This window comes from Aulonocara sp. 'chitande type north' Nkhata Bay, linkage group LG7 (genome assembly GCF_057382095.1).
Source record: "Aulonocara sp. 'chitande type north' Nkhata Bay isolate Kocher_YH1m ecotype deep benthic linkage group LG7, A_spYH_male_GT1.1, whole genome shotgun sequence".
Lineage (NCBI taxonomy): Eukaryota > Metazoa > Chordata > Actinopteri > Cichliformes > Cichlidae > Aulonocara > Aulonocara sp. 'chitande type north' Nkhata Bay.
In genome coordinates this window covers 27,166,210-27,193,327 of record NC_141350.1, presented here as the reverse complement: position 1 = coordinate 27,193,327, position 27,118 = coordinate 27,166,210, and the positions used below count along the sequence as shown (strand labels likewise).

General features: G+C 39.5%; 1 protein-coding gene across 2 annotated transcripts in view; it reads right to left on the bottom strand.

The window, feature by feature from the left end:
- Positions 1-29: 29 nt before the first annotated feature.
- LOC147325298 (synaptic vesicle glycoprotein 2B-like) overlaps positions 30-27,118 on the bottom strand; it is a 44,871-nt gene continuing 17,782 nt past the window's right edge. For both annotated transcript variants that reach the window (XM_086299748.1, XM_086299749.1), the window contains exons 9-16: positions 26,177-26,290; positions 23,837-23,925; positions 19,453-19,528; positions 19,012-19,100; positions 10,645-10,778; positions 8,194-8,394; positions 7,219-7,378; positions 30-3,728 (exon numbers count right to left, since the gene is read on the bottom strand). In XM_086299748.1, coding sequence (XP_086155874.1) covers positions 3,545-3,728; positions 7,219-7,378; positions 8,194-8,394; positions 10,645-10,778; positions 19,012-19,100; positions 19,453-19,528; positions 23,837-23,925; positions 26,177-26,290 — 1,047 coding nt within the window. In that variant the 3' untranslated portion in view covers positions 30-3,544. The remainder of the gene's footprint in view (positions 3,729-7,218; positions 7,379-8,193; positions 8,395-10,644; positions 10,779-19,011; positions 19,101-19,452; positions 19,529-23,836; positions 23,926-26,176; positions 26,291-27,118) is intronic.

Genomic DNA, 27,118 nt, shown 5'->3' with positions numbered 1-27,118 from the left:
TGAGTGAAAAAAAAAATAACTAGGAAGGTGAAAATTGTAAGAAAGAGAAGTCAACCAGCAGATTAGATTTTACCTAGCAAAGTGTCTTCAGGTCAGAGAGAGAGAGAAATAAAAGTACACAGCTTTGGTCACATATATTTTGTACTCCACTGTATTGATTTTGTCAAGGTCTGCATTGGCAGACCATGTGGAGTAGAGAAATAAAGACCCAACATGGGACAATTTTAACTGAAAGTAAGACATTTATTGTGTTTGATAAAAAGTATGAAACAAAGGGCTAGGCAAACCAATACGACACTAAACAAAAATCTAAACCGTGGAAACAAGAAAGTAAACATGAAAAACCATAAACCTGGTGAGAACTCGTAAATACCTGGAAGCATGAAACCTTGATAACATGGCATAAACGTAACAGACGACTTGACAATGAATGCATGAGAGTTCATACAGACAGGAATACACAAGAGGGTGACGAGGGAAAAGGAAGCACACGGGCAACACAGCTGGGACGAATAAACATAATAACAAGTCAGGAGGAAGCAAACTGAACACGCTGAACATAAGACGTGAGAATGTCAAAGTAAAACAGGAAACACGCAGACCAAGACACACACACTTGACATGGCAATAGGGAAATAGAAACTGGAGATGAGACATGGACATAAATAAGCAACAAATACAGAGAACATGATGGCTAGGGAGAACACACATGACAGACAAGGGCAAACATGTAAATAAGAGGTGGAGACAGAGGGAGAGAGGGAGCGAGACACGAAGGGAGACAAAGACATCGCTGAGACACACAAAGGGCGAGGGAGACTTAAACACAAGGGACATGACAGACTCACACGCTGAAGGCACGGCACTATAACCAACATAGTGGGGGAGACACCTACGTGGGAGGAACCTAAACAAGGAAACAGAGAACTCAAACAGAACTAACTGAAGCCTAAACTATACAAACAACATCATAATACAAAAAGGCATGAAACTCAAAATGCTGGGTCAAAAGACCCAGCACATGACAGTAATCCAGTAGAGTCCAGTACAGTACTCATGCGGAAACATCAAAAAAGACCAAATGTTGGACTTCAATACACAGATAAATATTCTATTAACTTTAAATAATGTGACTGCAATATTCACTGATCATAAGCATCTCTGTCAGGAACCGGCTGTGTGCTGGCAGGAGAGGACCCAAAGGCAGGACTAACAACACGCAGGGATAAATTCAAAACACAGCTTTATTAACAGAATGGCAAAGGGCAATATAAAACTACACTGGGATGAACTAAGGCACAGGGAGGCACAGGGAGGCCACGGGGAAACGCACACAACACTGATGGATGACGCACAGAAGGTAATGAGAGACGTGGGAACACACGGGCAGCACAGCTGAGGACAAACACATAACAAGACAGGGGGGACACGGAACTGAAAATACTGACCCAAGACGTGGGCCTTAAACGTAACACTGGAAGGACACAGAGGCAGACCGGAGGGTTTGAGAGAGAGCACAGGGAGAGCATAATGGGCTGTGGAAACATGGAATAAAACTCAAGGGGAAACAAGCCAGAGGAACTGAGAACTATATGAACACAGATACACAGAGGGAACACAGGACCAACGACACGGGGAAATCTAACAACCAAAAGCTAAACATAACAACCTAGGGACTAGAACTAAACTTTAAACTAACAAGGTGGACTAAAACCATAATACAAAATGACAAAACACAAGAAACTGAAACCGCTGGGTCAGAAAACCCAGGATCGTGACAATCTCAGTTAATTGCAATGAGCTGTTAAAAACTGCAGGTGAATTGATGCTGCAAGAATGACCATCCAACAATAACAATCATCCAATTGTTTTTTAAAAAGAGGTTAGTGCAAAGAGGTGTCCAAGCAGAATGCTTGAAGAACCATTTTCCTAAATATTACATTTTCAGTATGACCAATATATCTCTTGTTAGGATCCTATTAAAGGTTATGTATTTCTTCAGTCTAGGGGATGTAAGTTCAAATGTTCTCTGTCCTGCAGGTCAATAAAATAAATTTGTCTGCTTCATCCAGTCTCACAATTACTGTTTGCTAATGATTAATCTCTTAAAAACAACAAGTTTACGATGAGGGTTATTTTTAAAGGCTGTATTTTATCCTTATAATAAACAAGTACATTTTCAGAAACTGGAAGGTACTACATTTCATATAATGTTGCATACATTTGTGCCATACAGTTATTCACTTAATTCTGTTTACAGGTGTTGGTGGGCCAAAGAGGCAACAGTTCTTAAAAAACATGCAAGTTACCAAAGTCTACTCCTGTCCTTGACCCTAATCCTAGATGGTTCTTCAATAATATACTGGATGTTAAGAGGTTGATCTGAAGGTTATTTTCACAATGAATCAGTCAAACATCTGGTTAAAAATATTTGAAAATAGTGATCCCCATATCCCACTGCCTTAAAACTGACACCAACAGTTCAAAACAAAATAAACTTTCAGAAAAGGGGATTTCACTTATGTTGCTAATATTTTCAGTTTAACTAAGAATCACCAGTGAATTAACTGATTGTGTATTACAGATGACATATACAGACAAGTGCAGTATTATCAGATGTGAAAATCCAAACTAGAACAGTATTAACATTACAAGACATAAAGACACGTGGGAACTGGAATGAGTGAGATCACCCCTGCAAAAATTCACAGAGCAACAGCATCACATTTCTGTCATCAAAACCTAATCTTGACGTTAATATGTAGAAGTATGTGATTTAATCACACTGATCACATAAAATCTGTTACAGTCTGGGGCTAGTTTGCTAAGCTAGGTTATTTAGCCACTGTTTACAAGGACTAGCTTATTTATTTAGTATAAAGAAAAGCTAAAGCAGATTTTTAAGCTATGAAATATTGATAACAGAGCTTACCCAAGTCTGTCTTTGCTGCCTTAAGTCACTACAGTTTTAACCACATGTAGTCACAAATGTGAAGTCACTATGTATAAGCTTTAAGGCATGGTGTAAACAGTTTGGGTTACATGTTTGTAGGTAGAGTTTGTTGAAATCGGAAAATCTTTATTCAGTTTTTTGTCCCATGATTTCAAGCAGGTTATTTGCTAAAAGTGTTGGAAAAACTTTTAAGGTGCAAATTACAGATAACACTTTTTTTTACCCTGACATGCATGTAAATAGTGGTAGGAAGACAGAATATATTACAGCGCGTGCTTTAAACATTCAAAAAACATCTGTCCACGTAAGTCAAACAAATCATTAAATGGTTAGTATGTCAACTGCCTTAGTGGATTCATGGCATCAATAAAGACTCATACAGAAATACAGAAAAACATAAACCTGCTTTTTCCTGGTCTAAAACCTCCAACCTGAAAAAAATTGTTCTAATGAACAGTTGTGAGTTGTTCCAAGTCTTGTCTTTTTTTAAGTTCAGAGTCAAGGTAAACTCATTAGCCTCCAACAAGAAGTAGATGTGTTTTGGCCTCTTCCTTACCCCCCTCATTCCCACCTCAGCACGCTCGTATCACTTCACTGGAGAATTTTCTGTTGCGTGTCAGGCAGGTTGAGGGCCACAAGGCCGCCGCACACCAGCGCAGTAAAGGATAGTAGAATAGGGATGGCTTTGGTGATTCCCACACAGCTAGCAAAGATGGAGCTGCTGAGAACAGCAGCCAGTTTACACAGAGCATTCAGCACACCAGAAGCTGTTGCTCTAAGAGAAAAGAGTGACAACAGAATGACATTTTGAAGCAGCCTTATTGAAAATAAAGCTGTCACCAGGACTTTTCATTTCTTAACATTTTAATGTCCAAACAGAAAAAAATATGGTTTTGTGTTTTTTCAAGACTGCTGTGCAATCTTTTTCACACATAAACAATATTATACATAAATCATCCTAAAAAAAATAAAGAAATGTGAACAAGGATCCAATGATGAATCACATAAATAATAAATAAATACAGAATTATTGATCTATGGTTTAATAGGTGGAGTTCAGGAACTTTTTGATCTCAAAACTTCAAAAATTCAAAAGTTCACATACATTTTTTAGTTGCAAGTGAAAAAAAAAAGTGATTAAAAAACACGGGCTCATTTTAAATCTGATCCCAGCAGCATATTTGAGCAACAACAACAAAAAAAGAAGAAATAAATGATTTAAAAAAGAAGTCTTTGGAATAATGAAACTTTCAAAAGTAAATATTTTAATGTTTTATGTTTACCTACTGAATTTAATATAATGTGATCAAGTGGTCAGGGATATGTGATATGAGGATATTGTAATCTGTGGTTTTAGGAATTGGAATTTCTCATCAGATGCACTGATCCATATTTTGTTTGTCCCAAAACAAATTATATATATACATACACATATATATATACACATATATACATATATACACATACATATATACACATATATACATATATACACATACATATATATATATATATATATACATATACATATATGTACATATACATACATATACATACACATACATATACATACATACATATATATATATATATATATATATATATATACACATACATATATATATATATATATATATATACACATACATATATATACATATATATATATATATATATATATATACATATATATATATATATATATATATATATACATATATATATATATATATATATATATATATATATATATATATATATATATATATTAGGGGTGCAACGATATTCGTATCGATATTGAACCGTTCGATACAGTGCTTTCGGTTCGGTACGCATATGTATCGAACAATACAACATTTGTAATTTATTTTATCAATTTTCCTTCTGACGATGCTGTCTGTGTTGAGCGCTCAGTGAATCTGTGTTCGACTACTCCGCCTAGGCTGCACTGTCGAGCGCAGATCCACTGAGCGCTCAACACAGACAGCATCGTCAGAAGGAAGAGCGCAGGGCAAGCTAGCAAGACAGAAGTTAAGCTCTCCTTGCAACAGGCAAATTGAACCTCATTCAGATCTGGCGTTTGGAATTATTTTGGTTTTCATGTGACGTATGACCCTGAAGGTAAGCGAGTCATGGACTAAAGTAAAACAGTATGTTGGATGTGCCATGCAATGCTCAATTACATTGGTGTGAACTAGCGTGTTAGCGCAGTTAGCTCGTTAACGTGTTGGCCGTCTAGCCCCATGCACAGAGCGATCGGCGGTAGCTCGTTAACGGAGATTTGCCGTGTTGTGGCGTTAAGGTAATTTCAACGAGATTAACCTGAAAGCACTAGTGGGAACAAAACGAATATGACTGCACATTTACGCCGACATCATCCTAGTGCAAAGACAAAAACAACAAGCATGCTACTAACTTTAGCCGAGTCATTTAGACAGCTGTTAGCACATGATTCTCCTTATGCTGCTGAGAATATAGCCCAGAAGAAGCGGATAGTATAGCTTTTATTTTGGAAAGAGACATTTCTCTGTAATAAACTCTCTTTTCCAAAGATGAGTGATTCCTCAATCAGATACAGGGCTTGCAATATCGCTAGCCCGACGTCCCGGAGCTAGCGATTTTTTCAGTCGGGCTACCAAAATCTATCTCTTCCCTGCCCGTCGGGCTATTGTAGGAAAAATATATGTCAATGCTTTTGCATTCTTTCGGAAATGTAGCTGGGTAATTATGTCATTGGCATCGGTGAGCCACTGTCAATATGTGACATATTGAAGTCGCGTTTGAATTTGCGCTTGTGTATAGAGAGCGACAGCACTGATCTGTGAGTGATGATAATTTGTGCACCAATTCCTCTGACATCGTCTTATTAATCGTTAGCTTACTATGCAAACATGACAAGTGAAATCTCCCGCAGCTTAAACATGTGAGAGGTTGATCGCGCAGAGAATCGCTGAGCTTATGTGAGTGAGCGTGTAAAAGCATTTCAGTTCTGCTGAGCCAAATAAGACAGGTCAGGGTGAAGAAGTGACAGCCAAAGAAAAGCTTACCACAAAACGGAGAAGTTATGACAAATCAGACTATGAGGCAAAAAGAAAGTGCAGCTTTATGGTTTCATGGACAAAAGAATTTCTGTGGCTGCAATATGACGAGCTAAATAACCAGGGCTGCACATAAGTGGTCCGCAGGTGCGCATTCGCTGTCAAAATAAAAAACACGCACAAGGGTTAGGGTTAAATTCAAAAACTGTACTTTTGAGTTAAAATATATATTTATAATTTTAATAAATGACAAATTAAAAATGCATGAACATTTTTTTGTATCGAAAAAATATCGAACCGTGACACCAAAGTATCGAACCGAACCGAACCGTGAATTTTGTGTATCGTTGCACCCCTAATATATATATATATATATATATATGTATGTATGTGTGTGTGTATATATATATATATATATATATATATATATATATATATATATATATATATATGTGTATACATATATATATACATGGGGAACGCTGGCCTAGCGCAGCATTCCATGACTCTCCTTCTTGGTCAAATTGCCCTTACACAGCCTGGAGGTGTGTTCGGGGTCATTGTCCTTTTGGAAAATAAATAATGGTCCAACTAAACGCAAACTGGATGGGATGGAAATTTGCTGCAGGATGCTGTGGTAGCCATGCTTCAGTGTGCCTTCAATTTTCAAAAAATCTCCAACAGTGTCACCAGCAAAGCACCCCCAGACCATCACACCTCCCCTCCATGCTTCACGGTGGCAACCATACATGTAGAGACCATCAGTTCACCTTTTGCATCACACAAAGACTTGATAAAAGCCTGACTTGTGCAGTCTTTTCTAAACAGTTAAAGTAGAGATGGGTCTGCTACTGGAACTCTGTGTGGCATTTATCTGGACTCTAATCTAAGGTGCTGTTAACTTGCGATTTCTGGGGCTGGTGACTCATATGAATGTATCCTTAGCAGCAGAGGTGACTCAAGAAGTGACATTCAAAGTTTTAGAAATTTTCCAGAGCGACTGATTTTCAGTTCTATCACTTCTGTCAACAGAGCAAATGGTGGCTACTTTCAGGAATCTAATCTTGCTACATAATTCCATATATCTTGCTTCATATATTTGATGTCTTCAGTTTTTAGCTACAATGTACTTTTCACACACACACACACACACACACACACACACACACACACACACACACACACACACACGTGTGTGTGTATATATAAGAAGAAAAATACTGGTACCTCTTTGAAGCTGGATACAGTTCCACAGTCACCACTTCAATTCCATTCCATGCAGCTGCACTAACACCACAGAACAGACACTGTAGTGCAATGATTGCTGATTGGCTGAAGCTTAGAAACAGGAAAAATGTACAGCCTGCTGAAATCAGCATGGATCCACCTAAGGAGATCAGAGTTTTGTAATGAATCCTGTAGAATCAGTATTTTTTAATAAATTGCAACATATTTATAGAATGCATTAAGAGTTCATTATAACATAAGTTTTAAAATAATGTAATATGAAGTTATGGCCTATATAAGATAATCAAATATAGATGTAAAGCTAGGTGAAATTATGTCCAGAAATGTTTGGACAGTGACACAACATTGCTTCTGAATGCCACCACAGGTATGCAATGAAACTATGAACTGAAATGCAGACTCACAGATTTACACTCCCTGTAAAAAGAAAATACCCTCTTTAAATTTAAAGTTTAATGTATCAGGATATAATAATAAAAAAAAGAATCTGGTCCATATGGAAAAGATATATATAAATCTTATAAAGTTTTTATCTGTCTTGTGTGAAACTTGTATGAAAAGCATACAAGAGTGAAAACACATATAAGATCCCTTGAAAAATTATATAATGAAACTTGTATGTTTTGTATACTTACTAAAAAAATATATGAAAGTAATGAGAAAGTGGCCACTTTCATGAGTAAATCATATATGTTTTTACTATTTCTTTTCCATATGGGAGGAGGTCTTAAAACTGGGTAAACGCAATCTCAGATGACAACTAAAACACCTTATTATTACCTTTATTTAACCAGGAAGCCCATTTGAAACTCTCAGAAACTTTCAGAAATGCAATAAATACAACACAAAATACAAGCTCTACAACATTACATACGGTACGAAAATATGAAAGATATACATAATATTCCTTGACTGCATTCCTAACTCCTTTACAAACAAACTTCCATAATTTACCTATGATCTTTACTCTGCCAATCTTCTCCATGTAGAGAGCTGAGATGATGTTGCCTGGCAGCACTGCCAGACTGCCTAGGAAGCTGACCAGGTAGATGAGGACATCATTCTCCTTAGCAGTATCTAGGTGGCAGCCATGCTTGTTGTGTTCAAAGGTGGTGTTCTCCATCTTACAGTCAATAAACTTTGCCTCCCACAGGTCTACAGAGAGTAGAAAGGCTATTATATAATATACTTTACTTATTAGTGTTAATATACTTTAAATGGCTTTTGTGTTTGCAGATGTTTTTGGAACTAAATTACAAGAGCCATTAACTGACACCTCTCTAAAAGGTTTATTGACTTGTTTTTGCATTTGAATACTGCTATAAATACAATAAATAAAAAAACAAAAACCGGAAAAACTGTCTATAACTGTCTATATTAGTAGTCTCAGATACACGGTTCTACACTATACAGATATAGGAAAACAGTTTTACAATACACAACTGGTAAAAAGTTTTAGCCATTCTGGGTGTGTCTCATTGACTAGCAGCTGGTTCATTTGTGCTGCTAGACACTAATGGAGTGCAGTCAGCTTCTTCAGCCAGTAGGTGGGAATCATGTCAGGGCCTGGTGCTGTCCAACTGTTTCTTGGATCTCTGGATCCTGTTCAGGCAGGTTGCTATGGTCTGCTCTTGGATCCACTACCCCCAATACTCTTGCAGTGCTCTTCACTTGTCATACCTTGATTGTATACCTTGAATAGTTTTGTGGAGAACACCAGGTTCATTCTCCTGCCTTCAGTACCTCTTCAGGTGAGTCTTTGCTTGGCAGTTCACCAGGCCTCAGGTATGGACAGCTTGCCGTACTTCTTTGGCACCTTCTTCATTGCACCTTTCTGCAACTCCCTTTGTGCTACCTTGATTTTTTCATCTAGTCTCCTTCTCCATGGAGGGTACTGCTCCTTCTGGCTGATTACTGCTGCCGTGGTGTAGATCAGCTGATTAGTCTTGATGATGGTCACAGTAGGAATGTCCATAGTGCTGCATTCACATCGTCTAGTAGACCTTCAGGGGTACTTCACGTAATCTTGGTAACCAGCTGTGGAGGGTCCAGGTTTTAAGCTTCTCCACGATCCTATATTTCAGGTCAAATCCTCTCACACTCAACGATCCTTCTTCCATCGTACTTGGCCCTTGGTACACAATCTCGGGTGGGGGTGGTGATGATATCTCCCCCCATTGTCCTGGCTCCCTCTTGCCATAGAATATGTGATGTAACCCATCATTTTCTAGCCATGACAGCAGTTCCTTCTTCTGAATGTTGGAACACAGAGCTACATATATTCATTCTTTGCATGTTGTTCTGGGGTCTTTTGTGACATCTTGGATAAGTTGTCACTGCGTTCATGGGGTAAATTTCTGTGCCCGGTCACTTCTGGCAATGTTCACCACTGTTCCATGTTTTACAACAGTGCTCACTCTGGTTTGCCGGAGTCCCACAGCTTCAGGACTGGCTTTGTAACCTTTTTCTGACTCAGAGATTTAGAGATTTAGAAACTATATTCTGTGTTTACTAGTATTATCTTTGTCTAATATTTACATTTGTTTGATGACCTGTGTGACAAACATACACAAAAAATAGAAAATCAGGAAGGGGGCAAACACTGTAATTAGGAACTGCGGCTTGAATGACAGGGACATAGAACCTCACAGTTTTAATTATTGTAATTATTATATTAATTTTTGGTGATAAAAAATTAAAATGTTTAGCTGAAGCCTGTGACTGTTCTCAAACTAATGAAAAATGTGGAACCACATTTCTAAATGAAAATCACTGGAGGCAGACAATTGGAAAGCAGTAGAGTAAATCCTGGTTTAATATTTTCAAAATCGCTGGGATTTCTGTCATCCAAAAAACAAATATTGAAATTATAAATTGACTGGCTCTTATATAGCACTTTTCTACTCCCTCTGAGCACTCAAAGTGCTTTACACATTTGCCTCATTCAACCACACAAGCATTTTTTTTCTATGCAAGTGCTTTCTATCTAACATTCATACTCTGATAGATGCATCAGAGAGTAACTTAAGGTAGGTTTCTCACCCAAGGATATTTGGCATGGAGACTGAAGCAGACAGGGATTGAACCACCAATCTTCCCATTAGTAGGTGACCTGCTGTTCTTCCTGTGCTACAGCCCTCCCAAAAGATTAACATTATATTAAAAGAAAGAAAATGTAGGTATAACGTTCAATAAAGACACCCTTTATAAAAATGTAAAGTTCTCTAGTTATTGCATTGACGAACTTGGATGACGGTGCTATCCACCTGCCCGCCCAGCAGAGTGACGATAATGCCCTATCAGCCTTTCATACCTGAGGGGTAGAAACCATTTTCACTCACATTCACATTCGTTTCTATACCAAAGCTGCAACCAATTCCAACAAATTGTCCCATTCAAACTTACCTGTGTTGTAGAAGACAGTGGAGTGGATGGTGCAGTTCTCAAACACTGTTTCAGAGGACCTGATGTTCTCAAAGTGACAGTCTTCAAACAGAGAGTCTTTAAATTTCACTGACTTCATCTCTATATTGATGAACCTATGAGAATGGGATGGACAAAGAGCCTTTCTCAAATCAAAGCACTGACTTGTGTTCTTGAGTTCAAATTTACCTCAGGAATATAAATCCTTAGGGACAGAAGGGCAATTTCAAAATAGAACCACAGCTTTCTTGGTAAATGTTACATATCAACACGTCAGTACCTGACTGCACCGAAACAAAATTATCTACAATCAAAAACTCCACTACAGGTATGTTTCCTTAACAGGTACTTAAACGAGGGAGAAGAAACTATTTAAGGGACTCATTTTATCAGTTTCTGTTTAAGCTGAATAACTAAATAACTAAGTGGAATAACTAAAGCAGAGTTTTGTCTCCAGAGGGTCCCTGCATACAGGGTAGTGTTTCTGAAGTTTCAGGAAGTAAGAAGTAAGCATACATTTTATGTGCCTAGTTTTTTAAGTGTGTTGTTTGTAGGTGACAACAATTTAGAAACTGCTGGAAAAGAGTTTTTAAAGGGATGAAATGATGACCATAAAGTCAATTTTTGAAGAAGACAATATTCACATAGGGTGTAGGTATGGTTTCAAGCAGCACTGTAAATACATAATGCACCATACTAACGTTGAATTTTCCTGCCTAACCCTAACCCAAATCCATGAGCATCACAGCAAAATTTATTCTAGTTTGCATTTCATCTGTTCCTGTTTCAGGTAGGTCATGACCAGTCGTTCCTCAAGCTTAGCTGTTGGCAGATTTCTCATATTTGAATCAGTAGAAGATAATGATTTAATTAGAACTTGGCTATATATAAGTTTTAAAGGATGCTATATAAAGGATGTTCAATAATCTACAAGAACACAAGTACAGGTGAGAATACAGATTGAGAAATGGAAAACATGGACTCTCACTTCTATTGCTATCAGCACAGAATCAGAATGGACAGTGGGCATAAATCCAAAACTGACACAAGTTGAAGCATGCAAAAGCATGTTGGAGTGAAAATGGTGGAACAATCTTCATGGCAATACAATGTATGGAAAAAGAAGCCCTGTTATAATCATGTGGTTCATGTCAAACTGAAAGTTAAACCTGATTCTGTGCATTTTATTCTAAAAGAGCATAGAAGTTTGTAAAATATATAACAAAATATACATTATATCTGTACTTAAAACTTGAAGATGCATTCCCTTATTTGAGAATGCTAAGGTTCAGCTGTGAATGGTACCTGCACAAGTGTAGAGCTCTAGCTCTAACCCCTATGTTAAAATACCCAGAGTTAGAGTATTAAGTATAGGTGAATATTGGTTTGCTGTTGTTGTTTGTTTTTTAATATATATTTGGTAATACGAACAAATTGCAGCGATATGTTTTGGCAACAGCTGTATTTGAAGCTTTAGCTCAACTCTGAAGACAGATAAAAACAGCCGATGCCTGTGGATGTCCTTTTTAATAACTTGTCCTTCAGAGTCAGAGGTACAGCCCAAATCACAAATTGCCCTTAATTTAACCAAAATACATTACATCTCAATCCCTGTCCATTCCAAGCTATTTTTATTCAGTCAAATACCAACTCACCCTTTTTAGTTTTCACCTGTAGGAACTATTTTATGACAAACTGAGCCAGGAATCACACGGTACAGCAAGGGTTCTGTGGTTCTTTAGGCTTATGCCAAGAAAGCATACCAGTAACAAGCCAGAAAAAATTCAAGACTAAATCATATTCTTATATTTATCGCTGTGCAGGAGGATATTAATACTTATCTATCTAAATTATTGTAGGGTCTTTACCTTACAATAATAAAACACTTTGAGGCAACTGTTGTTGTGATTTGGTGTTTAAAAAAAATAAAATTGAACTGAATGTTATTGAATTGATTTGAAAGTGTGTCAAATAAATATCTAAACGAATCACAAGCTGACCCTCATCCTTACTAGCAGAACTAGCTATTGCCACACTGGTGCTTAAGGTATCCACTAGATGACATCTGAGTAATAAATGGTGCAGCCAGTAGCATCACTGGTGCAAATGTTAGCTGAAATGGCTGTGTGGCACCCAGAGCAAGCATGGGTTTAAGCACCTAGAGTCGCTGCAGGCTTTGTTGGACAAGTAGACCAAGCTGCTGCAGAGCCTGCTGTCCCGGTTGGGAATGGCAACCTCTCCACCGGTCTCCAAGGTCATAGTAGTAAAAGGTGCTTTGGTTGTTCACTTAGAGTAGAAAAGGGCTATATAAATACCAGTACATTTACCATTTTCAAAGCAGACAGGACTGTGCGTTTTTCACCCTACTGAAGGATGCTGCCAAGGTGACTGGAGCTGGGGGAGTCTGAATGAGAACAATGGCTGCTGGAGCTGATGGTGACAGATATTCATTTATATGCTTCCACTGCAGACATCAGAATAGGTGAGGATGTGGCCATCATGCTAGCTACCATGTACCCGTACCCAACCTGCAGAACAAACACCTGCCACCCCTCCCAGGCATTTCCAGAATGAGTGTACACTCAAAGAGGTTGGTCAGGTGGTCTGGGCCACCAGCTCTCCAAGGCTCAGGATGAACATACACCATCCAGTAAGAATGCAATGAGGTATATGGGGTATACACCAAATCTGAAGAAATCTCTGGAGATCTACCTTTGGCGGCCCATACCCTGGGAGGGGTGACGGGCAGTAGTAGTATATGCCAGGCATGAGTGGATTCAGGCTGTACACAGTCACTAATCCACCAGAGCCTGGTTCAGAACCTGAGCTATGGTGGAGTTATTGTGTGTGGATTTTAAGCATGCACATAATAATTTTCACAGTTGTCCCATAGTGCCGGTGAAAATTAAATAGAGGGCCAAAACAGAATCAAGGCCGCAAATAGTTCCTGCCTTGCGCAGCTGCTGATTTTGTAAATAGACTGGCTGGGGTCTACCGGTAGCGTCTCCTTTCAGGCCAGGATAGACGAATGTCACCGAGCAGTGACTAAGTTTGTGGTAAAAGGCTTGCACCCATTTGCCACAGCAGATGCCCCCGATTTTCGGTAAGTGAATGTGTTTAATTGTAGGCAGGGACATTACTGGATATTCTTGTGTAATTGCTACAGAATAATTTATGTTATACGTTGTTATTGCTACAGAAGAATGTTTATTTTATTATTTTACATTTGCAATTTTTTTTCCTGGGGACCCTGTGACACCCCATTGAAGAGCCATAGGCTGGGGGGCTGGGAGGAGGTGCTGGCCGTCAGACTGGGGTCTGGGATGCGGGGCCTCCCTGCTACTGCAGATAAGGAGGTGGTCCGCTTGCCTCCACCCCAGAGAGATGGGTTACATCTCCTGGGTCTAGGTGCGGCTTGCCCCTCTGAGGGCGGTACCTGGACCTGGGATATAGAGTATGTTTGGGGAGTGCGACTGTCTGTGCAGTGTCTATTTGTGTCTGTCTACACGTTGGGTGAGTGCCGAGTATTTGGTTGTGTATATGGGGGTAGGAATGCATGTTTGTGTCCGCGTGTGCCTGTTCGTCTGTGTCTATATGTCAGGTTGGGTCTTAGACTCAACCTCTCTGGGTACATCTCAGGCCCTCTAAAGTACGGAGGCCTATCTCCCCTCACCACACTCCCTTCAGGTGGCTGATGCCCTCAGACGTTGGTGCATTGGTGGTTCTTGTCGACTGGGGCTGGGCGCTCATGTATGTACCGGCTCACTCCTGGTGGCCGATTGGCGGGGCCTGGCGCCTGTGACCCAGCTGGGCCCCTTCCGGAGGGTGGGGTGCCCTCAGGCCTCTGGGCCTGAAGCTCGGTCCTCTCTGGCATAGCTGGCTGCCGGCAGAGCCCGCGGGCACGCCACTGCAACCCCCTCTGGCCTCTGCTCCGTAGCTGCGGGGTGACCTCTCGTTTGGGGCTCTACTCAGCTCTTCCCAGGAGGGTGGCACGGTTCCCCCCCCCCCTTTTTGGTGGTCCACCTCGGGTCCTTGTACTCTGGGGCCTCTGGATATCTGGGGCCTGGATCTCCTCCATACCTGCTTCATACCCTGGGGGACGGGGCTATGGCTCCCCTCACTCCCTAGCAGATCGTTACATGGAGAAACCTTTGGAATACAAGCATGCTGATCCACACAGGTATGCACACAGGTGTACACACGGGTGTTCACAGACGCGGACTACAGCTTTCTTGGCTGCTGCCTCAAAGCACATTGTGCACCGTCTATCTTGCGTGCTGCACAATATCGTTTATTATTTAGTATCTACTGATATCTACTGCTAGCTAGTTTATTGTGATGGTGTTATATTTATTATGTTGCTCTTTGTTGTTTGCTTTCTCTTCTGTTTTTTTTTCTCCATACAGGTGATCCAGGTGTTTTGTTTGTTTTTCTTTTTTTTTTTCTTTCTTCCCCCCCTTTCTCACCGTCTCTTCTCCCCTTTGGTTTTCTTTCTCTCCCTCTCTTTCTTTCATTCTTTCTCCCTGTCCTATCCCCCAGTCATGTCTGTCCCGTTTGTAGCAACTGAAAATAAAATAAATACATAATTATAATAAAGGTCAATCAAATGGACCAATGTGGCAAGGCCATGATGATCCACTTGGTAAAATAAATCCGCTCGGCATCTTTCTTGGCCTTAAGACAACAATTCTGATGGCTAAAGATCCAAACGGGACACACAAAAAAAAAAAAAAAAGAAAAAAAAAAAAAGAAGAGCCATAGGCTGGATCTCTTAAGATCTCACTGTTGGGTTTGTAAGGCCATGTTACTCCTAAATTTCTATCTTGTTCAAAGAGAAGATATAAAACAAAGTTCTAAGCTATTCGACCTGTGTGTTCTCCTTTTTTAAAAAGAATCGATAAAGAATCGAATCGTTAAACAGAATCGAAAATGGAATCGGAATCGTGAAAATCTTATCAATACCCATCCCTACTTTCAGGTTATTTCCTCTCATAGGAATCCTGAAAGAGATTCTGACGGACCAGAGCACATCATTCATGTTCCACACACTGAGAGAGCTTTATGAATTCCTGTGTACAGGGAGTGCAGAATTATTAGGCAAATGAGTATTTTGTCCACATCATCCTCTTCATGCATGTTGTCTTACTCCAAGCTGTATAGGCTCGAAAGCCTACTACCAATTAAGCATATTAGGTGATGTGCATCTCTGTAATGAGAAGGGGTGTGGTCTAATGACATCAACACCCTATATCAGGTGTGCATAATTATTAGGCAACATCCTTTCCTTTGGCAAAATGGGTCAAAAGAAGGACTTGACAGGCTCAGAAAAGTCAAAAATAGTGAGATATCTTGCAGAGGGACGCAGCAGTCTCAAAATTGCAAAGCTTCTGAAGCGTGATCATCGAACAATCAAGCGTTTCATTCAAAATAGTCAACAGGGTCGCAAGAAGCGTGTGGAAAAACCAAGGTGCAAAATAACTGCCCATGAACTGAGAAAAGTCAAGCGTGCAGCTGCCAAGATGCCACTTGCCACCAGTTTGGCCATATTTCAGAGCTGCAACATCACTGGAGTGCCCAAAAGCACAAGGTGTGCAATACTCAGAGACATGGCCAAGGTAAGAAAGGCTGAAAGACGACCACCACTGAACAAGACACACAAGCTGAAACGTCAAGACTGGGCCAAGAAATATCTCAAGACTGATTTTTCTAAGGTTTTATGGACTGATGAAATGAGAGTGAGTCTTGATGGGCCAGATGGATGGGCCCGTGGCTGGATTGGTAAAGGGCAGAGAGCTCCAGTCCGACTCAGACGCCAGCAAGGTGGAGGTGGAGTACTGGTTTGGGCTGGTATCATCAAAGATGAGCTTGTGGGGCCTTTTCGGGTTGAGGATGGAGTCAAGCTCAACTCCCAGTCCTACTGCCAGTTTCTGGAAGACACCTTCTTCAAGCAGTGGTACAGGAAGAAGTCTGCATCCTTCAAGAAAAACATGATTTTCATGCAGGACAATGCTCCATCACACGCGTCCAAGTACTCCACAGCGTGGCTGGCAAGAAAGGGTATAAAAGAAGAAAAACTAATGACATGGCCTCCTTGTTCACCTGATCTGAACCCCATTGAGAACCTGTGGTCCATCATCAAATGTGAGATTTACAAGGAGGGAAAACAGTACACCTCTCTGAACAGTGTCTGGGAGGCTGTGGTTGCTGCTGCACGCAATGTTGATGGTGAACAGATCAAAACACTGACAGAATCCATGGATGGCAGGCTTTTGAGTGTCCTTGCAAAGAAAGGTGGCTATATTGGTCGCTGATTTGTTTTTGTTTTGTTTTTGAATGTCAGAAATGTATATTTGTGAATGTGGAGATGTTATATTGGTTTTACTGGTAAAAATAAATAATTGAAATGGGTATATATTTGTTTTTTGCTAAGTTGCCTAATAATTATGCACAGTAATAGTCACCTGCACACACAGATATCCCCCTAAAATAGCTAAAACTAAAAACAAACTAAAAACTACTTCCACAAACATTCAGCTTTGATATTAATGAGTTTTTTGGGTTCATTGAGAACATGGTTGTTGTTCAATAATAAAATTATCCCTCAAAAATACAACTTGCCTAATAATTCTGCACTCCCTGTATTATGTCGATTCTGACCAGTGGATATCACCCCTAGACAGATGGCCTGTTGAAGCAGCTGAATAAGACTCTAAAACCCACAATTCATAAGTTCAATAGTGATGATGAACACTACTAGGACCATTGATTGTATTGGTGATTGGATCTTCTGTTGCTTGCAGTGCAGAAGGTACTCCAGGCCTCCAATTCCATTTCCCTGTGAAAAGCTATTTGCTGGATACCACAAGATAAAGTGCTTATGTTACTCCATTACTCCACCACTAAATTATTTGCGAAGTGGCAAGGGCCCTTCAAAGTCACATGGCAAATGAATGATGAAGATTATGAGGTGATGCCAACTGACAGGGCAGGAGCAAGGCAAATTTATTATCCCAATCATGGAGACTGGTGAAGACTGTCTAACAATCCTGGCGAATGATAGATTGATTGATTTACAGGCAGACAAACAAATTCTATCAGTCTTGCTATGCTCCTTTGTGATGGCCTGGAGAACAGATGTTTCTGAATTGCAGCAGCCCTTTGCTGATGTGTTCTCCCCTCTACCAGATTGCACTAACCTCATACACATCATTGTGAGACTGCCTGGGTGCTTTTTCACATCACTGGATTTAAGGGCTACTGGTAGATTCCCTTGTCTCTAGAGTTTGCTTTTACCTATACCTAAGTACTTTTATCTAAAATTCACACACTTGCACTCCGATGGATGAATCAGGGGAAGCTCGGGCTTCAGTATCTGTCCAGAAGGAAGTGAGGATAACTTCACCAAGCCTCTGATTGTTAGGTTACTGGCTCGATCACTTTAAGCACAGATGACACAGGCAGTGTCCACATGAACCGTCATGCACACAGTCTCTATGACTGGGCATGTGAATTATTTAGAATTTAGTGATTCTGATTTCCTTATCGATCACTTAACAATTTACTCCCAGGAGAAAGTAAGTTGTTGCACTACTCATTACATCACTTTGCATTTCTCCATAAAATGATCTAAAATGCATTGTCTCATATTTACCATTTAACAATATAAACTTATCAGCTACAGTCCCACACACCAACACAAATCCCTATTTTAATGAAGCTCTTTCTCTTAGACCGGACAGGACAAAAGAAACCATTCTTTCCTTAGTTCAGACAGGAGATCATCTTAGAAGAGCCACCTCGACGGGACAAGTCTCGGCTGTCCATCTGCATCTAAACGACAAAGGTCACTCTTTTGAGGATGTCAATGTTCACATTTTGGACAGAGAAGACAGTGAAAGAGGAGTGAAAGAAGCCATCTATGTCCACTGTGAACAACCATCTTTAAACAGGCGGGGGTTTACGACACCAACTGTCTGCCATCTATAATCCAGTTTTGAGATCCCTTCCCAGACGGAATAACGCCCACTCACATCCTGGGCCATTTGACCTCAGTACATCCCATGATAAGGTGGGGCCAGGTTTCACAATGGGTTCACCCAAAACCTTGGCTGATTGTGACCCACACCCGTTTTCACATCTTGATTAGGTAGAGGGTCAATAGGGGGTCCATGTCCCTGTTGGAGACACTCCCATAGGCCTTAAAATCTGGGACTCTCCACCAGTTGCTCTTAGAACTGAAGAAGCTTCTCAGATGAGAGGGGAAACAGCAGCGAATGAATATTAAATTACAGCATATTTAAGTAGATAAACCTCAAGCCAGCAGTGAATTTAAGCAGCATTAAAGCTTACTTGTCACGGATGTATTCTACTTCTTCATGGATCTGGTTCTCCAAAGGAAAGTCAAAAATCATGTTCTCCACTCGTTTTTTATGGATAACCTAGAGAGAAACAAAACAATGAAAATCTGTTTTCTGTGCTCAAATCTTGTTTGATTCATTTTTAACCCTTTAAAGCCAAGTTTATTATATTCGATATATGAGTTTTTGTAAGTGGTTTGCCTTCTGTGTCATCAGGGTGAATTTTTGTTGTTGTTGTTTTTACCCCCAAAAAGCTGAAATAAATGTTAAAATATATTTTGCAAAAAATACACATAGCTAAAAAAAAAACAAAAACCGCCTGATGTAGCATATATGGTACAAATTAATACATAAAACACATACACAAGATAATACATCAACCAGATTTGAAATGATACTGTATTAAGACTCTTTTATGAGTAGATGACATTACCTGGACCTTAGACACATACTCTTCATGCTGAAGGTGTTTGATCATGTCAGGGAACCACACAGACAAGCCATAAAAGCTGTAAAAAACATGAGACGCTGAATTAACAAAAGGTTAAGAATAAAAGTGACTCGTCATCATATCACTTTAGACTCTAGACTCTATTCAGTCAGTCTGCCTCTGTCAGTGCCCCCCTGGGGTGGCTGTGGCTACAATGTAGCTTGCCATCACCAGTGTATGAATGTGTGTGTGAATGGGTGGATGACTGGATATGTAAAGCGCTTTGGGGTCCTTAGGGACTAGTAAAGCGCTATATAAATACAGGCCATTTACCATTTTGGATTCTGACATGTGAACTGCAATGTTGCCATATTTCATTCCCATATCTGTTGTGAGGTAATACCGTATACAATTCATGTTAGGGTAATTATTTCCTCAGTGATCTAAAAACCAGGGAGCAAATATTTAGAACGAATTCTCTGCTTCGCTGACCCACCTGTGGGTGGAGTTTCTCCTGGAGGCTGTCCTTTCTATGCCTGCTCATCAAGCTCTTGGTAGACAACTATTTAAAGATTTCCCAAATTATAACTATATTAAGAAACCGTGCAGGTAAGCTACCTGAACTCGACTCCCACAATAGTATTACATCTTTACTGTGACTCTGAATCCTGCTGCTCCTCTGAAAAAGAAAGTCTCTAGTAAGAAGTACTTGACTCCCTGGTGTAACTCTAAGATGTGCACCTTAAAGCAGATAACCATAAGCTGGAGATGAAATGGTGTATCACTTATTTATCAGATCTTCATTTAGTCTGGAAAAATGGATCGCTGCTCTTTAAAACAGCCCTAAACCTGGAAAATCTTACTATTCTCAGTAATTGTCAATAGCATAAATCTTACTAATCTTACTATTGAAGAAAAAACAACACCAGATTTTTCTTCAGCATTGTAGCCATGGTGACAAAATGTCAAAGGTCTGTTGAGCGAACCATTCCTTTAACTTCCTTGGACCTGGCGTCCACATATGTGGACATCACATTTTTGGTTGTTTAGACCAAAATACTATATTTTGCTCTACAAGGGCCTGATATCCACTTACAAGGACATCATGCTGCCACTGTTCTATTGAAATTTTAAACGAATATCCTCATATGTGGATCTCATTTTTGCCAGAAACAAAAATCTGGTAAAAATCTGGCAATTCTTTGTTTTTACATTCATCAGGTCCCAATCAGCCCAAATATCAAAGAGATGCATGCCATTGGAAGAGTTCGGATCTTAGGAGATTAACCTTAATTAGTAACAACTTAATGAATTTCTTTACAAATAACTTATTATCACACCTTTGGCAGTTTTAGCCATTTTGACCACGTGTCTCTGTCTTATCTGGGGCAAATTGTTACCCAAATCAAGTCTGGCTCTCCCAGTGATGTCCTTCGCCATCGCTTTTTTAAAAGAAGTTTGGGAGACTATTGGACCTTATATTCAAAGGCTTATAAACAGCAGCCTGACTTTAGGTGATGTACCTGTAACTTTTAAACAGGCAGTGGTCCAGCTTCTGCTGAAACGCCGTGGCCTGGATGCCTCTTTGTTGTATAATTTCAGAACTATTTCAAAGCTTCCCTTTGTTCCTAAAATTTTGGAAACGTAGTGTCTTCACAGCTGCAGACTTTTTTAAACAGTCAAAAAATATTTTTTGCAGTATTTCAATCAGGTTTTAAAGCACTTCACACCACAGAGTCTGCACTTTTAAGAGTTTTTAATGATATTTTACTAACTGCTGACTCTGGGAATTCCGTGTTATTTGTGCTTTTGAATCTCACAGCAGCTTTTGATGCTGTAGATCACAACATTTTAATTTCTCGCGTAGAACATCATGTTGGAATTAGAGGCACAGCCTTGGAGTGGTTCAGGTCATATCTGTTTGACAGAAGTTTCTCAGTCTCACTTGGTAAATTTTATTCATCCTCTGCCCCCCTCCCATGTGGTGTACCTCAAGGATCCATCCTCGGGCCCCTTCTTTTTAGCATTTATTTACTTCCTTTTGGCCATATTATTAAAAACAAACAAACATAAAGTGTCATTTTATTGTTATGCAGATGACTGTCAGATTTATCTACCCCTGAAACTGTCATGGTCCCCGTGTCTCTCTGGCTGGCTCACACTGGCTACAGGTTTTGTTTTTGTTTTTCTCTTCCTCTCTGCCTCTCCCTCGCTCCTCTCTGCCTGGGCAGAGCTCGTTACAGGCTCTCGCGCTTGGCCCACACACCTGCGTGATTGTCACCACTTGCTGCTGATCTGGCTGATTTCCCCAGCTACTATTTAAGGCAGTGGCACAGAGCAGTTCGCCGTTGGAACGTTGAATCTCCTGAATATCCCCCTCCTGGACCAGATTACGGACCCTTCCTGTGTGTGGTGGTGTGAGTGAAGATTTGGGAGCCAGTGTGGTTGATGAGGAGTGAGTGTGAGGATTACCCCCTCTCCCTGGAGCCCTGGACCCCCCTCCCAATTCACTGTACATATATATAGCACTCAGGTGTTCCCCGTTGTTAATAAACTGATTTCTTTTGACTGTCTTCAAAAAACTCTGTCTGCTTGTAAGTCTGTCCGGTAGCCATGACAGAAACATAATGACCCTCACTCCCTCAGGCCTATTTTAGAATGCCTCAGAGCATGGTTGGCTCTGATTTTTTTTTTAATTTTAATGAAAAGAAGACAGGTCATTATATTTGGGCCGAGTGGCCCTGGTGTCCCACCACCTGACTTGGGTCCTCTTACATCCTGTGTCAAACCAATTGTCAGCAACCTTGGAGTAAAAATTGACACAGCTCTTAAAATGGACAAACAGATAGGTAGAGTGGTGAGAAATGGCTTTTTTCAGCTGAGGCAGCTCTCTAAAGTCAAACCTATTATCTCTTTTTGTGACTTAGAGTTTTACATGCATTTGTGACCACTCACCACTTGATTATTGTAATACACTTTATATTGGTATTGATCAGGCTTCACTATCCCACTTGCAAATGGTCCAGAATGCTGCTGCTCGCCTGCTGACAGGTACACACAAACACGAGCACATTAGCCCTGTTCTTGCCTCTTTACACTGGTTTCCTGTCCATTTTAAAATTCATTTAAAATTTTTATTGTTTGCTTTTAAAGTTTTGAATGGCCTGGCTCCTACTTACCTGTCAGACCTTCTTCACCTATACACTCCACAAATGTCTCTCAGATCAACTGACCAGCCACTCCTTGCTGTCCCCATGTCGAGACTGAAACACCAGGGGGACTGAGCTTTCCCATATGGAAAAGATATATATAAATCTTATAAAGTTTGTATCTGTCTTGTGTGAAACTTGTATGAAAAGCATACAAGAGTGAAAACAGATATAAGATCCCTTCAAAAATTATATGAATGAAACTTGTATGTTTTGGATACTTCCTAAAACAATATATGAAAGTAATGAGAAAGTGGCCACTTTCATGAGTAAATCATATAAGCCTTATATGATTCACTATATGAAGTAGGCCAAATCTGATGCAAGTCTTTTATAAGTTTTTTTCTATTTCTTTTCCACATGGGTTCGCTGTTGTGGCCCGAAATTAAGGAATAAGTTGTCCCTCCATATTTGGCTGGCCCCAACACTTGAAATCTTCAAATCACTTTTAAAAACACACCTTTTTTCTAAGGTTTTTAAGGAGAAAGTCAGTTTTAGTCAGCTTTTGGTTGCTCTTAGTCTTTTTTTACTTTGTTAGTTTTATTTATTGTATATTTTATTGTCTATTTTACTCCTGTTTTAATATTTACTGATTTATTTTATCCCTTTTTTAATTTATGTATTTATTTTATTGTTATTTAACTTTCTTTGTCTGTTTAATGTATGGTTTTTAACTTTTATCTGTTTTTCTTTTACTGGAAAGCACTTTGGTCAGCCATGTTGTTTTTAAAGTGCTCTATAAATAAAGTTGGATTGGATTGGAAATAAGAATTTAACCATTAGAAAACATGTTTTTCATGAGTTTCTTCTTCATTCACCTTTTTCCACTTACTATGCATCTATACACCACTGCTTTCATTATGCATAAATTATTATTCATCTCTAGCTGTCATCCACAGTGTGCCTTTTATCCTGTCTTCCTCCCCTCAGCCCAACCAGTTGTGGCAGATGGCTGCCCGCCTGGTTCTGACTGAGGTTTCTTCCTGTTGAAGGGAATTTTCCCTCCCCACTGTTGTCAAGTGCTTGCTCAAAGGGGGTTGTGTGATAGTTGGAGTTTTCTCCCTTTTATTTTTAGGTCTTTACCGTACAATATAAAGTGCTTTGAGGCAACTGTTGTTGTGATTTGGCAGCATATAAATAAAATTGAATCAAAAGTTGAATTGAAATTGGGAACTTACCTGAAAGCCATGCAGAACCAGATGACAGCCATGAAGAGTGTAGCAAATCTCAGCTCTGCAGAAAGGAGAGATGCCACGTTCCTCAACACCTGGTTTACATATACAAACACAGAATGAGCCTAGAACCATGCAGTTTTTATTTATTACCACTGACTGCTTTGTTTCCAAAGCAAGGAAGTTTTCCCTCACATGACCTAATTGCTTTATAAGTGGCGACTGAAGACAAGGAATGTGGAGCTTGTTTTCAGCACCACTTGCTTTTCCACATTTTTGTTAACCCATTTCCACTTTTTCAAAAAAGAAAATTTTGATGATCAAACGCAGTCGGATGAGCATGTATCTTGCATGGCTGAGAGTGGACAGCCTGAGTTCGAGTATGACCCGAAATCTTTTAAAAAAAAATTCCATCTGGGATTAATACAATTTCTCTGATTCTGATTGCTGGAAACCCAAACAAAGCACGTAATAAGAGGCTCTAATGTAATCGTCCTGTTAATGTTGGTGGCGCCAGTTACACAATGGACCCAGAGCCAACAGTGCACGGGCAGGAATGCATTTCCGACACCTAACCTTTACCCACTCTTCCTCCAACAATGCCCTGGGCCCAACCAGGTTTTGGTGGTGCAGGATCTGCACGCAAACAAGCCAACCACAGCCTCATGTACACCCTGAACCCACTCCTCGGCCACACACACCTGTAGCTCATTTACTCTGGTCTGAATCAGTTAATGAGTTTGTAAACTTGTAGCTTTTGTCTTGGTTTGTTTCGTTTTCACACAACAAAAAATCCAATTGAACTCCAAATAAGCCAAAATCCATAATTACAAACCACACACTAATGTTCAGTAAACTCATTGGCCTGATGTGTTTGGGGAAAGAGAAACAAAAGTAAGTACAGGAAGAAAGTGCAGTGTTTTGTACTGCTGAACACAGAGAATTTATAGTTATTTCATGGCTAGCTGCTAGCCCGTAGAGACACAACTATAGTTCCCGCATTGAGAATACAAAGCATACAGCAGGATGTTTTTTTAGCTCAAACCTGCAACACACATGATAGTTGGCTCGGATCGGGGTCAGCACATGCTCAGACATTAAACAAACTGCTCTGGAGGGGTTTTTTTTTAACCGTACCGAGACCAGCCTATCCAAAGGATCTCGGTGTGGTTATTTTGGTCCACACTGTATTTACTGTGTTTTTTTGTTTGTTTGTTTTTTTGTTTTGGTTTGTTTGTTTTTCCATAACTTGTGTATCTGCAAATATACACATTCTGTATTTTTCACATGAAAGAAACTATACTGTGGTGCTAATTTCTTGTTTTTGATTTATGTATGTTTTGTTTTGTTTTGCTTTACTTTTGTTTCATATGTTGTTTGTTTAATTTAAGACTTAAAAAAAATTAAATGAATGAGAGGTAAAACTTGAGGGGGTAGGGACAAATAAGTAAATACTTCTGCCTACTCCTTTTCAAACAAATAATGGAATGATATTTTGTAATGATTGTGAAGGCACATGTTTGAAATGTTTGAAATAAAAATGAACTGAACTGAACACCTGCACAAACAAACGTCACCAAATGGGAGAATACAGCAGAGTCCCATTTGAATGGAGTAAACACTACAGGTGTGAAAAAAGACTCTTTTTAAACCATGTGGATCAACTCTCACCAGTAAAAACATGACAAACTTTTACACTTTATATTTTAGTCTATTAAATCAACTTTAGATTTAGTCTACTAAAAGTATAACTAAACTAAAAGACTTAAGATGTGTAAATTATGTTTAATAAAAATTTTTAGTCAAAATTTTCTGTCAAAATTAACACTGGAGGTTTGTGTCAAGCAAATTCGAGCTCTGGTGCCAGAGTGTCATCCTCTTTATAGTGTGTGCTGTTTGCTTGTAACTTTCCTCCTAGTCAGCGGAGAAGAGTGTGTTTTGATCATTTATAATTGTTTTGACCAAACTACGTGTTTTGTGTTCTTCCTTGTTGGTGGTGATAGTAGCTTCTGTCTCTTTTAGTTAAGTTATTAACAAATAAATAATTAAAGTAATAAAAATAACAATAATAAATTCATTTGTGTCATGTCCTTTGACACTTTCAACCTGGAGAGTTTTATTGTTATTTCTTGACATCCCTTGAACTATCTAGGGGAACATAACATTTAACTAGGACAAACCCACATTCACCCTTCTCTGACCCCTCAGTAAATTCAATTTTATTTATATAGCGCCAAATCACAATAGGCACCTTATATTGTAAGGTAAAAAACCTACAATAATACAAAATAAGTCCAAGCCAGATTCTGAGCTAGAGATGGTGCTCCAGTCTGTGTTCCTACATACCAGTTTACAGAGTGTCAGTGAGCGTACAGCCCATCGTTGTACAGGTGTTCTTGTTGCACTCTGAACCTCGAAAAAACCGTCTTCAGTTGTTTTCGGTGTCTTGATGTGCACCACCTATAAAATAAAATAAAAAACGGGAAACTTTTTGAAAAACAGTGCGAAGTAGCTTTTTCTTAACATAACAGAATTAGGTGTATTTACTTTACTTTATACATAAATTTATAGCAGAACAGACTTGGTTTCTCTCTCCTCATTTAATGCTTTTTCTTTATTTTCATGACTATATACACTGTAAAACTACAAATGAACACGTGGAATTATTTATTAAATAAAAAAGCGTGAAATAACTCAAAACATTTTTTATATTTCAGATTCCTCAAAACAGCCCCCCTTTGCTTTGATTACTGCTTTGCACACTCTTGGCATTCTCTCGATGAGCTTCATGAGGTCATCACTTGAAATGATTTTCCAACAGTCTTGAAGGAGTTCCCAGAGATGCTGAGCACTGACGCTTTTGTCTTCACTCTGCGGTCCATCTCCGTCTTGATTGGTTTTAGGTCAGGTGACTGTGGAGGCCAGGCCATCTGGCGCAGCACTCCATCTCTCTCCTTCTTGGTCAAATAGCCCTTACTCAGTCTGGAGGTGTGTTTGGGGTCACTGTCCTGTTGAAAAATAAATGATGGACCAACTAAACGCAAACAGGATGGGATGGCATGTTGCACAGGATGTGTGATAGCCATGCTGGCTCAGTGTGTCTTCAATTTTCAATAAATCCCCAACAGTGTCACTAGCAAAGCACCATCACACCTCTTCTTCCATGCTTCATGGTGGGAATCATGCATGTAGAGACCTTTTCTGCATCACACAAAGACACGGTGGATGGAACCAAAGATCTTAAATTTGGACTCATCAGACCAAAGCACAGATTTCCACTGGTCTAAT